Source organism: Cherax quadricarinatus, chromosome 48 (genome assembly GCF_038502225.1).
Source record: "Cherax quadricarinatus isolate ZL_2023a chromosome 48, ASM3850222v1, whole genome shotgun sequence".
In the NCBI taxonomy this organism is placed as follows: domain Eukaryota; kingdom Metazoa; phylum Arthropoda; class Malacostraca; order Decapoda; family Parastacidae; genus Cherax; species Cherax quadricarinatus.
This window is the reverse complement of record NC_091339.1, coordinates 8,154,885-8,169,482: the sequence shown is the minus strand read 5'-3', so window position 1 is coordinate 8,169,482 and position 14,598 is coordinate 8,154,885. Positions and strand designations below refer to the sequence as shown.

At 43.2% G+C, this 14,598-nt stretch overlaps 1 protein-coding gene and 1 long non-coding RNA gene across 2 annotated transcripts in view; one reads left to right on the top strand and one right to left on the bottom strand.

Moving 5' to 3' along the window:
• Positions 1–14,598, bottom strand: part of LOC128696194 (nephrin-like) — a 377,731-nt gene that overhangs the window by 85,874 nt on the left and 277,259 nt on the right. Inside the window, exons 2-4 of the mRNA XM_070094859.1 lie at positions 12,456–12,588; positions 5,037–5,230; positions 1,283–1,597 (exon numbers count right to left, since the gene is read on the bottom strand). Coding sequence (XP_069950960.1) covers positions 1,283–1,597; positions 5,037–5,230; positions 12,456–12,588 — 642 coding nt within the window. The remainder of the gene's footprint in view (positions 1–1,282; positions 1,598–5,036; positions 5,231–12,455; positions 12,589–14,598) is intronic.
• LOC138854067 (uncharacterized) overlaps positions 1–14,598 on the top strand; it is a 343,922-nt gene that overhangs the window by 327,825 nt on the left and 1,499 nt on the right. The gene's annotated exons all lie outside the window — the stretch shown is intronic.

The window sequence follows — 14,598 nt, the reverse complement described above, 5'->3', positions numbered from 1 at the left end:
ATGTGTCACTAGTTACAGCACAATGTGTCACTGTGGTTACAGCACCATGTGTCACTAGTTACAGCACAATGTGTCACTGTGGTTACAGCACCATGTGTCACTGTGGTTACAGCACCATGTGTCACTGTGGTTACAGCACAATGTGTCACTGTGGTTACAGCACCATGTGTCACTGTGGTTACAGCACCATGTGTCACTAGTTACAGCACAATGTGTCACTGTGGTTACAGCACCATGTGTCACTAGTTACAGCACAATGTGTCACTGTGGTTACAGCACAATGTGTCACTGTGGTTACAGCACCATGTGTCACTGTGGTTACAGCACCATGTGTCACTAGTTACAGCACAATGTGTCACTGTGGTTACAGTACCATGCGTCACTGGTTACAGTACCATATGTCACTGTGGTTACAGTACCATGTGTCACTGTGGTTACAGCACTGTCACTGTGGTTACAGCACCATGTGTCACTGTGGTTACAGCACTGTCACTGTGTTTACAGCACCATATGTCACTGTGGTTACAGCACCATGTGTCACTGTGGTTACAGCACCATGTGTCACTGTGGTTACAGCACCATGCGTCACTGGTTACAGCACCATGTGTCACTGGTTACAGTACCATATGTCACTGTGGTTACAGCACCATGTGTCACTGTGGTTACAGCACCATGTGTCACTGTGGTTACAGCACCATGCGTCACTGGTTACAGCACCATGCGTCACTGGTTACAGCACCATGTGTCACTGGTTACAGTACCATATGTCACTGTGGTTACAGTACCATATGTCACTGTTGTTACAGTGCCATGTGTCACTACATTCACGGGACCATTTGTCACACTGATCCCGGCATCATGTCACTATGTGTCTTTACGTTTACGGCACCGTGTGACATCGTGACGCCTCGTGACCGACCAATAATTGCGATACATTCTTGACACAGAATTCTGTGATAATAACACAGTAAAATAAGTTATAAGATCCTCACTTCAATATATTTTCTAAAAAAAACAAAAAAGAAAATGAATTTAGCATTAGAAAGATTCACAGAATTTAATTCATCCTGGGAATTCATTCTTTGTTGCTAAATTATGAGGAATTTTTAATGTGTAGAATAAAGTATGGAATTAGGAGATAAATATACCTGGGATATACGACATTTAGATTCAGTTATAAATATTAAATATATGATGATGGAAAAAATTCCTGAAGTAATGCATCAATTTTATTTTTTCAGAAGTATATTGGTATGGATTAATTCTTAGATGTGAGACTTACAGTTCATGTCGAGGGTGACTGTAGTAGTGAGTGGAGCAGTGAGGTTAGAGTTTGAAGCTTGACAGGTGAGGGTTCGATGCAGGTCACGCCGGGTCATCTTGGGCAACACCAGAGTATTGGTGACCTGGTTTAAGGTTTCCACTTCCGGGGTCATGTCGAGAAGGAGGGGGCCCTCCCACCAGGTGAGTGAGGGGGGCGGTGACCCCCCCGTGGCTCGGCAGGTAAGACGCAAGGTGTCACCCTGGGTGAAGGGTCCCACAATACTGCGAGCCTCAACACCCAGCTCAGTGTATATTGCCACACGACTCGGGGGAACTGAAACACAACACTCTCGTAATACTAATATTTTCTTCAGATAAAATGTTGCCCATTAACTACGGTCGGAAAGACGATAATTATAAAAAAAATCATCTACGACCAATATAATGTATATGTGAATAAATTGTTCAGAAAATCGAGAAGTTGATAAACGAGACACTTGTGCAAGACTTGGGTGTTTTGATTCCTGAAACGTTTTCCCATGCAGTGGCTTCTTCAGTCAAATGTAGAGAGAGGCGGAAGATGAGAAGAAGTTTGAGGTGATCGGTCCCTCAGCCTGGAGTTGATATGTTCAGTCCATCAGCGTTGCATGGACTGAACATATCATATTAATGGACATTGTCCGTTAATATGATGAGTTATTAAAACAGTATTAATAAATAACTACAAATTAGTGAATAACAAACTTTATCGTAAGTTGTCAGAAAAAAATGTATATTTAAGAATGTTTATTCCACGTTTATACTTTATACACTAATTTATTAGATAAACTGGTTATAGTTTGTGTAAGTGTAGAGTAACTGCACTCAGCCAGGACTGGACGCTAACCCATGAAGCAGAGTTGGTCATTATTCTCTGGAGAGGAGAATATTTATAATGATGTTTTGTAAACTATACTCGTACATCTCTGCAGTTGCAAAATATGTGACTGCAATGCAGCAGCAGCAACAAGATATGCAGCAGCAACAGCTTCTCGTGCGAAATTGAACATTTTGCAACCCATCCCAGGAAGCACTTAATCATATTCTTTATTAATCAAATTGGTTTCAGAGACATAACTGGAGAATGTCTCGTCTTTTCAAGAATAAGTCATAGTATTCGACTTTCTCAGTTATTCTCGGTTAAATCTACGTTATGTTCTGTAAGTTCCGTTATATCTGTGCCCCATCAAGATCATTGTAAAAGATAAACTTACATAAAATTACTTATTTTCTTAAATCTTAACGTTCGTCTATCTTAGAGGAAAGTTTGATGATTTTGGCCTGTGTGCGTCCATATTTGTCTTTTTTTATGGAGGAAATTACGTTCTTCACCATGAAGGCAGTAGAATCTTTCTACTTTACCTTCCTAACCTGCCAGAGGAAGGTAGGAACTTATTTACCTTCCTAACTTGCAGTGGAAGGTAGGAACTCATTTACCTTCCTAACCTGCCAGTGGAAAGAAGGAACTTATTTACCTTCCTAACCTGCCAGTGGAATGTAGGAACTCATTTACCTTCCTAACCTGCCAGTGGAAGGTAGGGACTTATTTACCTTCCTAACTTGCCAGTGGAAAGTAGGAACTTATTTACCTTCCTAACCTGCCAGTGGAAGGTAGTTACTTATTTATCTTCCTAACCTGCCAGAGGAAGGAGCGTCTTGCTAGCTGTGGACAAATATCTCAGTAGTGTTCCTGCTGCTGACATATTTCAGTAAGGAGCAGGAAGTTGTTGATTTTTTTCTCCAGGAACCTACACTCACCTTGCTGTGTCTGCCTGAGACTCAGTGACAGTGTCTGCCTGAGACTCAATGCCAGTGTCTCCCTGAGACTCAATGCCATTGTCTGCCTGAGACTCAATGCCAGTGTCTGCCTGAGACTCAATGCCAGTGTCTGCCTGAGACTCAATGCCAGTGTCTGCCTGAGACTCGATGCCATTGTCTGCCTGAGACTCAATGCCAGTGTCTGCCTGAGACTCAATGCCAGTGTCTGCCTGAGACTCAATGCCAGTGTCTGCCTGAGACTCAATGCCATTGTCTGCCTGAGACTCAATGCCATTGTCTGCCTGAGACTCAATGCCATTGTCTGCCTGAGACTCAATGCCAGTGTCTGCCTGAGACTCAATGCCAGTGTCTGCCTGAGACTCAATGCCAGTGTCTGCCTGAGACTCAATGCCAGTGTCTGCCTGAGACTCAATGCCAGTGTCTGCCTGAGACTCAATGCCAGTGTCTGCCTGAGACTCGATGCCATTGTCTGCCTGAGACTCAATGCCAGTGTCTGCCTGAGACTCATTGCCAGTGTCTGCCTGAGACTCAATGCCAGTGTCTGCCTGAGACTCAATGCCAGTGTCTGCCTGAGACTCAATGCCAGTGTCTGCCTGAGACTCAATGCCAGTGTCTGCCTGAGACTCATTGCCAGTGTCTGCTTGAGACTCAATGCCAGTGTCTGCCTGAGACTCAATGCCAGTGTCTGCCTGAGACTCAATGCCAGTGTCTGCCTGAGACTCAATGCCAGTGTCTGCCTGAGACTCAATGCCAGTGTCTGCCTGAGACTCAATGCCAGTGTCTGCCTGAGACTCATTGCCAGTGTCTGCCTGAGACTCAATGCCAGTGTCTGCCTGAGACTCAATGCCAGTGTCTGCCTGAGACTCAATGCCAGTGTCTGCCTGAGACTCATTGCCAGTGTCTGCCTGAGACTCAATGCCAGTGTCTGCGTGAGACTCTATGCCAGTGTCTGCCTGAGATTCAGTACCAGTGCCTGTCTGAGACTCAGTGCCACTTCCTGCCTGAGACTCAGTGCCACTGCCTGCCTGAGACTGCCAGTGCCTGTCTGAGAGTGCCAGTGCTTGTCGGAGAGTCAGTGCCATTGCCTGTCTGAGACTCAGTGTCTGAGAGTCAGTGTCAGTGCCTGTCTGAGAGTGCCAGTGCCTGAGAGTCAGTGCCAGTGTCTGCCTGAAACTTGTGGCAAAGTTACCACAACAGGCAGGTTGTACTCTGTCTCCTAAAACATGCATAACTTTTTAGAGATCTCCAAGTATTCAAAGTGAAAAATTTACTCAAGTTTTTCTATGCTAAAATTCTTAGTGACTTGGTCATAATAAACTTCCACGTTGTCGCTTCAGCATAATTATGAGGTCATAATTTCGCAATGAATAATAATTTTAATAAGAACTCAAGAGTAGTTGTGACGCAAATTTAACAAATATAATTCAGTTTAGGGGATTAACGAAATTGTAATTTCCCTAATTAGTAAGATTAAGCATATTCAAATATTTTGATAGTATTAGAAGGTAACTCTTGTTTATAAAATGATTATCTCACAGTACTTCGACTGTAATAATTCAGATCTAAACCACAATAACTTAGCTGGTATAGTTAACAACCATCCCACAATACTTATCCTGACAGATTGACAGATAACCCCGCAAATCACATTTAACCCACAATTTTTAAAGGAACCCTGAGAAGACGTTAATGCTCATCATGATCACGATAATAATTCAAGACGGAAAAATCATCGTGTAAAGTTTTCTCTGCCATTTATGGCTTAAGTTGACTTGTACTTTGTATCATATCCAGTGGCCAAAAGTTACTACTTTCCATAAGCCACTGAAACGTCCTACCCATCATATATATTTACAGCAAATAAAAACTAATAATATTTACAATTTTTTTTTTTTTTAGAAAATCGACTTAGCGTTTTTCTCAGTAAGACTTAGGGGCTAATTTTTTTGACTCACCAACGACACTGAGGTTGGTAGTGAAGGTGAGGGTTGGGTTGATGCGGAAGTCGACCCGACAGCGGTAGGTTCCCTGGTCGGCAGCCTCGACCCTTTGTAAGGTGAGACTCGCTGTGGTGGGGCGAAACGTGGCTCTGTGAGGCAGGTGACTGGGATTCTTCCAGTGCGAGGCTGGTCCTCTTCTCACGTCGAAACTGTAGTAGAAAATATAACAAAATATTAAAATATTAGGCATTTAGAGGGTCTGATACGAACATGCCTAAAATGGGCCAGTAGGCCTGTTGCAGTGCTCCTTCAGTCATATGTTGCTATGTTAAAACAAAACTAAAATAATTACAGTAACAAGAGTTTGTTATTGTAATTACACGATTACACGTTATTAAAGGCAAGTCGTCTATACAGTGGAATATTGTATTAGAACAGGACTCGCATAACTCACACTATATATGCTATATGACCCTAGTGGGTTTAGTGCTTCTTTTTTATTATATTAAATAAAATCAACAAAATATTTATTTCTTTGCAAAGGTTACAATGTGTATATAGATATAATATGATTGGAGCAAAGAAATCCATTATCATGCCGAGGCATTTCGGGCAATAATAATCATACTTTATATACATGGAGATATATACACACCTCACAGGTATATACACTAATAAACATACGCAGAGGCTCTAACAGACAACTGCCGTGTCCAGGAGCAGCCAAGCACAGGGGACACAGGATAGGGAAGAGACAGTAGGAAGAAATGCGTCAGTGGCAGGAACTAATTCGAATCGGAGGATGCTCAGGGAAGTGCAGTGGGAGGACGAAAGGGAGAGGGCAGTTTTTGTCTATGGGCTCCAAGAAGTAGAAGGGGAAACTTACGAAGCAGGGAAACAGGAGGAAAAACAAGATTGAAAACATCATGAAAGCAATAGGAGAGGACGACATGCCCCAGCTGACAAATTTTCGGAGAATTCGGTGATTTACGAGAGGAAAATAGCGTCCAGCCAAAGTGATTTTCAAGGCAGAGTCAGCTCGAAACCGGATCCTGCAGGAGAAAGCACATCTAAGGGACAAACGAGTACCGGAGCGTGTACCTTGACCGAGACAGAACACAAGAAGAAAGGATGATACTGAAAGAGACGATGCAACGTTGCAAAGGAGGAATGGGAGGTGAGGAAGGAGGGGAGCAGGAGGACCCAGACCCAGGTGGAAAAACAAACACAACCTCCTCCAGTACCACCCACAGAAGGAACCCAACCATGGCAAACCCAATGCAATCTAACAACCTAATCCAAAACCCACACACTGCACCCTTTGCCCCCATCCCCCTCACCACAAATGCCACCCCCACAGTAACCCACACACTGTACCCTCTGTCCCCATCCCCCTCACCACAAACCCCACTCCCACAGTAACCCACACGCTGTACCCTCTGTCCACATCCCCCTCACCACAAACCCTACCCCCACAGTAACCCACAGCAACCCACACACTGTATCCTCTATTCCCGTTCCCCCTCAAGACAACCCCCACCCCCACTGTATCCCCCATAGGGCCTCTCCCCACCCCCCTCACTACAATCCCCACCCCCACTGAAACCCCCCATAGGCCCTCTTCCCCATCCCTCACACCACAGACCCCACTTCCACAGCAACCCCCCTATTACCCCCTGCTGGGGCACCTGCTCCCCCAAACCCACCATTCTTCCCAGACCACAGTTATAGAAAAGAAGTGGAAGGTTTGGTACACAAACGCAGATGGAATGACGAATAAATGGGAGGAGCGGCATGAAAAAATCAAGATGTCCCCAGACATCATAGCAATCACAGAAACAAAACTCACTAGGACAATAACAGATGCAACCTTCCCACCCGGATATCAGATCCTGAGGAAGGATAGAAGGAGCAGAGGGGGAGGAAGGGGTTGCACTGCTCATTAAAATACGATGGGAATATCAGGAAATGGAAGGAATGGACGAGATTGGAGAAAGGGATTACATAGTAGGTACAGTTCAGTTAGGGGAACAGAAGGTAATCATTGCAGTGACATATAACCCATCACATAATTGCAGGAGGTCAAGAGAGGAATATGATGAGTGCAATAGAGCAATGGTGGACACACTAGCTGAGGTGGCAACAAGAGTTCACACAAGTGTGTGGAAAAGAAGAGTTGGTAGGAAAATCAGTAAACGAAATGATGGACTACATAAAATGCAAGGAGGCAGAGGAAAGGTTTGTTCCCAAGGGTAACAGAAATAATGGGAAGACCAAAATGAGCCCTTAGTTTACTCGAAGGTGTAGGGAGGGAAAAACTAAGTGCACTAGAGGATGGAAAAAGTACAGAAGGCAAAGGACCCAGGAAAATAGAGAGATTAGGGGAAGGCCCAGCAGCAGTACGAAAATGACATAGGATCGAAAGTCAAGTCTGGCCCGAAACTGCTTTACAGCACATCAGGAGGAAGACAACAGTCAGGGACCAGGTAATCAGGCTGAGGTAAGAAGGTGGGGAGGTCACAAGAAATGACCAAGAAGTATGTGAGGAGCTCAACATGAGATTTCACAAAGTATTTACAGTGGAGGCAGAAGGGACACTTGGAAGACAAAACAGAGGGGTACACCAACAAGGGATATACCAACAAGTGTTGGGTGAAATACACACAACCGAGGAGGTGAAGAAGCTCCAAAGTGACCTTGATACCTCAAAGGCGGTGGGACCTGATATCTCTCCATGGGTCCTTAGAGAGGGAGCAGATACAGTGTGTGTGACACTAATCACAATCTTCAACACATCCCTTGAAACTAAGCAGCTACCTGAGGTATGGAAGCTATATGCAGAGGTAGTCCCCACCTTTAAGAGAGGAAACAGAAACGAAGCACTAAATTATAGACCAGTGTCATTGATGTGTATAGTATACAGAGTCATGGAGAAGATTATCAGGGGGAGAGTGGTGGAGCACCTGGAACGGAACAACGTTATAGATGACAGCCAGCACAGATTCATGGAAGGCAAATCTTGTGTCACAAACTGGAGTTTTATGACGGTTAACTGAAGTAAGACATGAGAGGGAGGGGTGGTTGATTGCATTTCCTTGGACTGCAAGAAGGCCTTCGACACAATTCCTCACAAGAGATTAATACAGAAGCTAGAGGATCAGGCACGTATAACAGGAAGGGCACTGCAATGGATCAGAGAATACCTAACAGGGAGGCAACAGCAAGTCATGGTACGTGATGAGGTATCACAGTGGGCGACTGTGACGAGCGGGATCCCACAGGGGTCAGTTCTGGGACCACTGCTATTCTTGGTACATGTGAATGACATGACTGAAGTGTCATGACTCAGAAGTGTCCCTGTTTGCAGATGATGTAAAGTTAATGAGAAGAATTAAATCAGATGCGGATCAAACAGATCTACAAAGAGACCTGGATGGGCTGGATGCGTGGTCCAGCAACTGGCTTCTAGAATTTAACCCCACCAAATGCAAAGTTATGAAGATCGGGGAAAGGCAAAGAAGACCGCAGACAGAGTATAGACTAGGTGGACAACGACTGCAAACCTCAGTCAAAGAGAAAGATCTAGGGGTGAGTATAATACCGAGCACGTCGCCAGAAGCACACATTAAACAAATAGCTGATGCGGCATATGGGCGCCTGGCAAACCTGAAAATAGCGTTCCGATACCTCAGTAAGGAATCGTTCAAGACTCTATACACTGTGTACATTAGGCCCATACTGGAGTACACAGCACCAGTTTGGAACCCACACTTGGTCAAGCACGTCAAGAAATTAGAGAAAGTGCAAAGGTTTGCAACAAGACTGGTTCCAGAGCTAAAGGGAATGTCCTACGAAGAAAAGTCAAGGGAAATCGACCTGACGACATTGGAGGACAGGAGGGTCAAGGGAGACATGATAACGACATACAAAATACTGCGTGGAATAGATAAGGTGGACTGAGACAGGATGTTCCAGAAACAAGGGGTCACAATTGGAAGTTGAAGACTTAGATGACTCAAAGGGATGTTAGGAAGTATTTCTTCAGCCACAGAGTTGTTAGGAAGTGGAATAGTCTGGCAAGTGATGTAGTGGAGGCAGGAACCATACATAGTTTTAAGACGAGGTATGATAAAGCTCATGGAGCAGGGAGAGGGAGGACTCAGTAGCAGTCAGTGAAGAGGCGGGGCCAGGAGCCGAGTCTCGACTCCTGCAACCACAATTAGGTGAGTATTCTTTTACGTATATGCACTACTGAGTGAACCGTACACTGACCGTGTGTATGATACATTCGGGTAACGCACACTCGGCAGTATAGTAACAATCTGAGTATTTTTTTGATCTGCTGAAGAGAGTCTCTGGACAGACTGAAAATATTCACCTCATGACTGTGCTGCTGAGTGTGGCTGACTCCAGTGTAATTATGAAAATAATCTACAACACCGACAAGTAAGACATGTGCAGCAGTTGGGTATCTTTTTTGCGGAAAGTTTGTTAGACGCAATAGGCTTCTTCAGTCGAATACAGAGGAGACAGTAGAAGAAGTGGAACGATGAAGATGATGTGATCTGTCCATAAACCTTAATGAAGTAGTTATTAGGTGGTCAGTCCCTCAGTCTGGAGAAAAGTTGAGCTCCATAGTCTGGAACAATGGGAAGCTGAAGTATGAGAATAGAATTTTTTATGTTGTCAAAGGTGAGGCGCGGATAATCCCAGACATGACAAGAGGCGGGACCTACGAACACGAACCTCAGACTTGAGGGGCAGTGCAGGAAGCCATGTTAGGCAGATCCCTCTCAAATCCAACTCCTCTCACTCATAACTAGCGACTAAGTAAAAAGTTTAGCCCACTGTGAGGCGAAACGTGTTGACAATTAAAATACCCAAATGTTTCGCATATATATTACTAATTTACTCGAATATATACACTAAGAAAGGCTCACCTTTAGGTACATATATGCTGTGAGATATGCACCTCTCTCTGTAAATACACTAAGAGGTATTGTCTTTTCTGTAAATACAATCTTAGTACCTTATGATTGACACAATAATACAACTGGAGTATACGTGGAGAAGGTTCCGGGGATCAACGCCCCCGCTGCCCGGTCTGTGACCAGGCCTCATGGTGGATCAGGGCCTGATTATCCAGGCTGTTACTATTGGCCGCACGTAAACCGACGTACGAACTAGATGTATTTTGGACACTGCGTGAACAGAAAAAGGTATTCCCTGTACCTCAATGCACACGACTGTAATAGTGCAAAGTGCAGCATATGTTTGTAAAGCAGTTAAATATTAATGTCGAAGATTTGAAGCGAATCATTAGAGGCATTCACTTGTCAAATGAAAATTAATATCAAGAAACTTGTAAAATTAGAACATACACAGCCCAAATCTAATTGAAACCTTCCACTAAGAAACTCCAGCTTTGAAGCTAAACTGAATTTGCATTCTCTTCATGCCTCAGAGAGACAACTGTATCAAAATACACCAGCACAGTAAAGCTTGAAACGACTCACAAATTGCATTATCAGGTTTTCAGCGTTGAAAGGTTGAAGCTAATTTGATTCAACACTCAGAAATTATTGCATTGCAAGCACAATGTAAGTTTTCCCAATTTCCTTCAGGAAAAGGCAAATTGGGACCTACACACACAAAAGTAAGCCATTCTCTGCCAGACGTACGACTTTACCTTATATGATCTGACTTAAACACAACTAGCTGGCAATAATGTAAGACCAGTAATAATAATAATAATAAGAAGAAGAAGAAGAATCTTTATTTCTCCAAGTACATATTATAGTTTATACAGATCATAGTTGACGCCACTGACATACTGTATAGATTATTATTATTATTATTATAATCAAGGGGGAAGCGCTAAACCCGGAAGATTATACAGCGCCTGGGGGGGGGATGTGGAAGGCATTCAGGCTTAATTCGGGGAACTGGAGCACAGATCCAATTCCCTAAATCAAGAGCCCCTCACTAACATCAAGGAACCTTCCTTGAGGGGACATACTGTATAGAAAGCCCCTGGTTATGCAGAGCATTTCGAGCAAATTAGGTGAATTTTGTCTCCAGGATGCGACCCACACCAGTATGCTAACACCCAGGTACCTACTTACTGCTAGATGAACAGGGACAATAGGTTTTTTAAGGAAACATGCCCAAACATTTCCATCTGTGCCTAGGATCAAACCACGGACCTCAGTGTGTGAGGTGAGTGCGCTACCAACTGAGCTATGATTGGTGGGTGTGCAGCCTGTGTAATATCTAAATGGTTAGTCAGAACATTTACCTCAAGTGTCGGGATCGTCTCTACGTCTCATATAAATGCAGATCATTTAGATAAACTTACATATTTTGTTTAAGTTTGATTATGTTAAGTTTGTTAGGCTAGGTTTCTTAAGGTAGGATTCGTTAGCTTAGGCTTGGTTTGGTTAGGATAAGTTACTTTAGGTTAGATTAAGATAGGATAAGGTGTGGTGGGTAAGACTAGGTAAGGTTGCATTGAGTTAATTTGATAAGGTTAGGTTGGTTTAGAAAAACACGTAAGCAGACATTAGGACATATTTGTTTAGAAAACGTTTCGGTCCTGGGACCTTGATCACTTCAGACATACAGAGGTTGAAAGACAGTATATATAGGCGGAGAGTGAGGTGTGAGTGACGCATGGTGACCTGAAGAATGCCATGTTGGGATGAGGACGGGTAGACGATGAGATCATGTGACTCCTGTGTTGTTGGGTAGGTGGTGCTTTGCCTGGTTGACTATTATGTATGCTATTGTTTTAGAAATTTTGTGGTTTCCCGTGTTACGTTCTATTATGTCGGTGATTTTGATTAGTGAGGCTTATAGGTACCGTCGGAGTCTAAGGTCTTGTTCGGTGAGAACGAGTTGTGCCTCATCCCAGTTCATCAAATGACCCGTGGAGACTTTGTGGAGGACACAGGCGTTCCTTAAATCGCCTCTGTTACAGGCACTTCGATGCTCGTTCAGCAAGATCTCTGCCTGTTTCGCCTATATATTTTGTGGGACAGAAATAGAATAGAACGTAACACGGGAAACCACAAAATTTCTAAAACGTTAGCATACATGATAGTCAACCAGGCAAAGCAGCGCCTACCCAGCAACACAGGAGTCACATGATCTCATCGTCTACCCGTCCTCATCCCAACATGGCATTCTTCAGGTCACCATGCGTCACTCACACCTCACTCTGTATGTTAGAAGTGATCAAGGTCCCAGGACCTAGTGTTTGCTTACGTCTTTTTCTAAACCAACTTGTCGGTATTTATTACTAAGGTTAGGTTACATAACCATACAATAAAATAAATATTTTAATAAGTGAATTAAGAAATGCGGGAGCTGAGCAGCGTTAGTGTTGATGAATATCATTGGTGGCACGAGGAAGACTTCGAAAGTGACACCGACCTGTACAAAGGTTTGTGGATACCATCCTTGTACCAGAGGACAAGGAGGGCAGGGTCGGCGGGCAGGGGAGACGTCATATTGCAGGGTAAGTTGGCTGAACCGCCCACTGCCGCCCACACCTCCTGGGTTGGACCTGACACAAAAGAAATTAGTGATTACGATTCAACTAAATGGTAGAGGTGTAGTTACCACACAGCTTAAAGTATATTTATCAGTTGAAATAAGAGCATATTGATTAGCGCAACATTCATATCTCACTACTAAACAGGAAATGGAAATTAAACGGCGTTCCAATTTCTCCTGGAATATTATCAGTCCATTAATTAATATGTGTTCACGAACATTTTCAAGTAATTTCTTAATTATGGTCCAGGATAAACCAAACCATGGTTTACTTTCCATTACAAATATATGCGTTAGCTGTAAATCGATGCAGAAATGGTACATTGACTCACGAAATCGTAATGACACGATTGCAAACAAACCATACCACGGGTGGGATTTGAACCCGCGGTCAGTCTCAAAACTCCAGACCGTCGCGTTAGCCACTGGGCCAGCGACGGTCTGGAGTTTAGAGACTGACCGCGGGTTCAAATCCCACCAGTGGTATGGTTTATGGTATATTAACTTCAGTTGAACGTCTTTTGTAATTTAACATAACATGTTTAAAAACTGGCCCAGGAACTGAGCATTAACTCCTGCCTCTATTATCAATTGAACATTTGTCTCTGTCATCAGTAGCTGAACATGTGCCTCTATTACCATCAACTAGCCACCTGCCTACGCCATTCTCAACTAAACACCTGTGTCGTTTATCATATCATCAACAGAACACTTGCTGCTATCATCATATCATCAACAGAACACTTGCTGCTATCATCATATCATCAACAGAACACTTGCTGCTATCATCATATCATCAACAGAACACTTGCTGCTATCATCATATCAACAGAACACTTGCTGCTATCATATCAACAGAACACTTGCTGCTATCATATCAACAGAACACTTGCTGCTATCATCATATCATCAACAGAACACCTGCTGCTATCATCATATCATCAACAAAATACTTGCTGCTATTATCATATCAACAGCGGAACACTTACTAATATCATCAACAAACGAACTGCTTCTATGTACCCCGAATCGAAAGTCTTCTTCTACTTATAATAATAAAATCTTTATTTCTACAAGTACATGTACAAGGTATACTGGCATAGCTGATATCAATGACATAATACTATATAAAAAGCCCCTTATTATGCAGAACATTTCGGGCATATTAGGTCAATTTTGTTCCAGGATGCGACCCACACTAGTCAACTAACACCCAGGTACCCATTATTATTGATGGGTGAACATGGACGACCGGTGTAGGGAAACACGCCCAATGATTCCACCCCTTCGCCGGGAATCGAACCATGACCCTTACCGTGTGAAGCGAGAGCTTTTGCCACCAGGCACTCTTAGTAATACGATGTTTGTTCGTCCCTGTCTTTCCTGCCATATCAGTGTTAGCACACAGTATGTCTCTGAGAGGTTAGCAACGTATGAGATTCCAATTCTGAATCAATGCCAATGTTCCCGGAGAATTCTAGTATTATTTGAATGTTCAAGAAGTCTCTTCCAAACAAAATTTTCCAGAAATATCTATATTACACTTTTCAGGGACATGGGTCAATATTGTAAGGCTTCTTGCCTATAAATATTGGTATTACCTGTGCTATCTTGTAGTTTCGGTAATTTGTGTCTCTCTAGTTAGTTGCTAAGATCATTGCGAATGGCTTGCCTATTGTTTTGGCTCCTTTTCTTAATATTCTTGGTTATATTCCAGGTGGTTCTGTTGTCTTTGCTGTATCAAGTTTCATAAGGAGTCCTCGTACCTTTCACTGGTCATTTCATTGCTTAACAGCTCTGTATGCCTTATCTCTTCCATCTCTGGAAATAGATCGCGGTCGTCTGTAAAAACACTTGACTTTTTTCTGTTAAGCTAATTGCAGACCTCCTCTCGTTTTCTGTTAGTGTGCCTCTCACTTTCCTTAAAATTATTACTTAATATTTTATTCTTAATTTTTCAACTGTAGCTGTGAAGCAGCTTTGGTTGTGTTGCCTTGGCTTTCATGTCCCTTTTCGTATT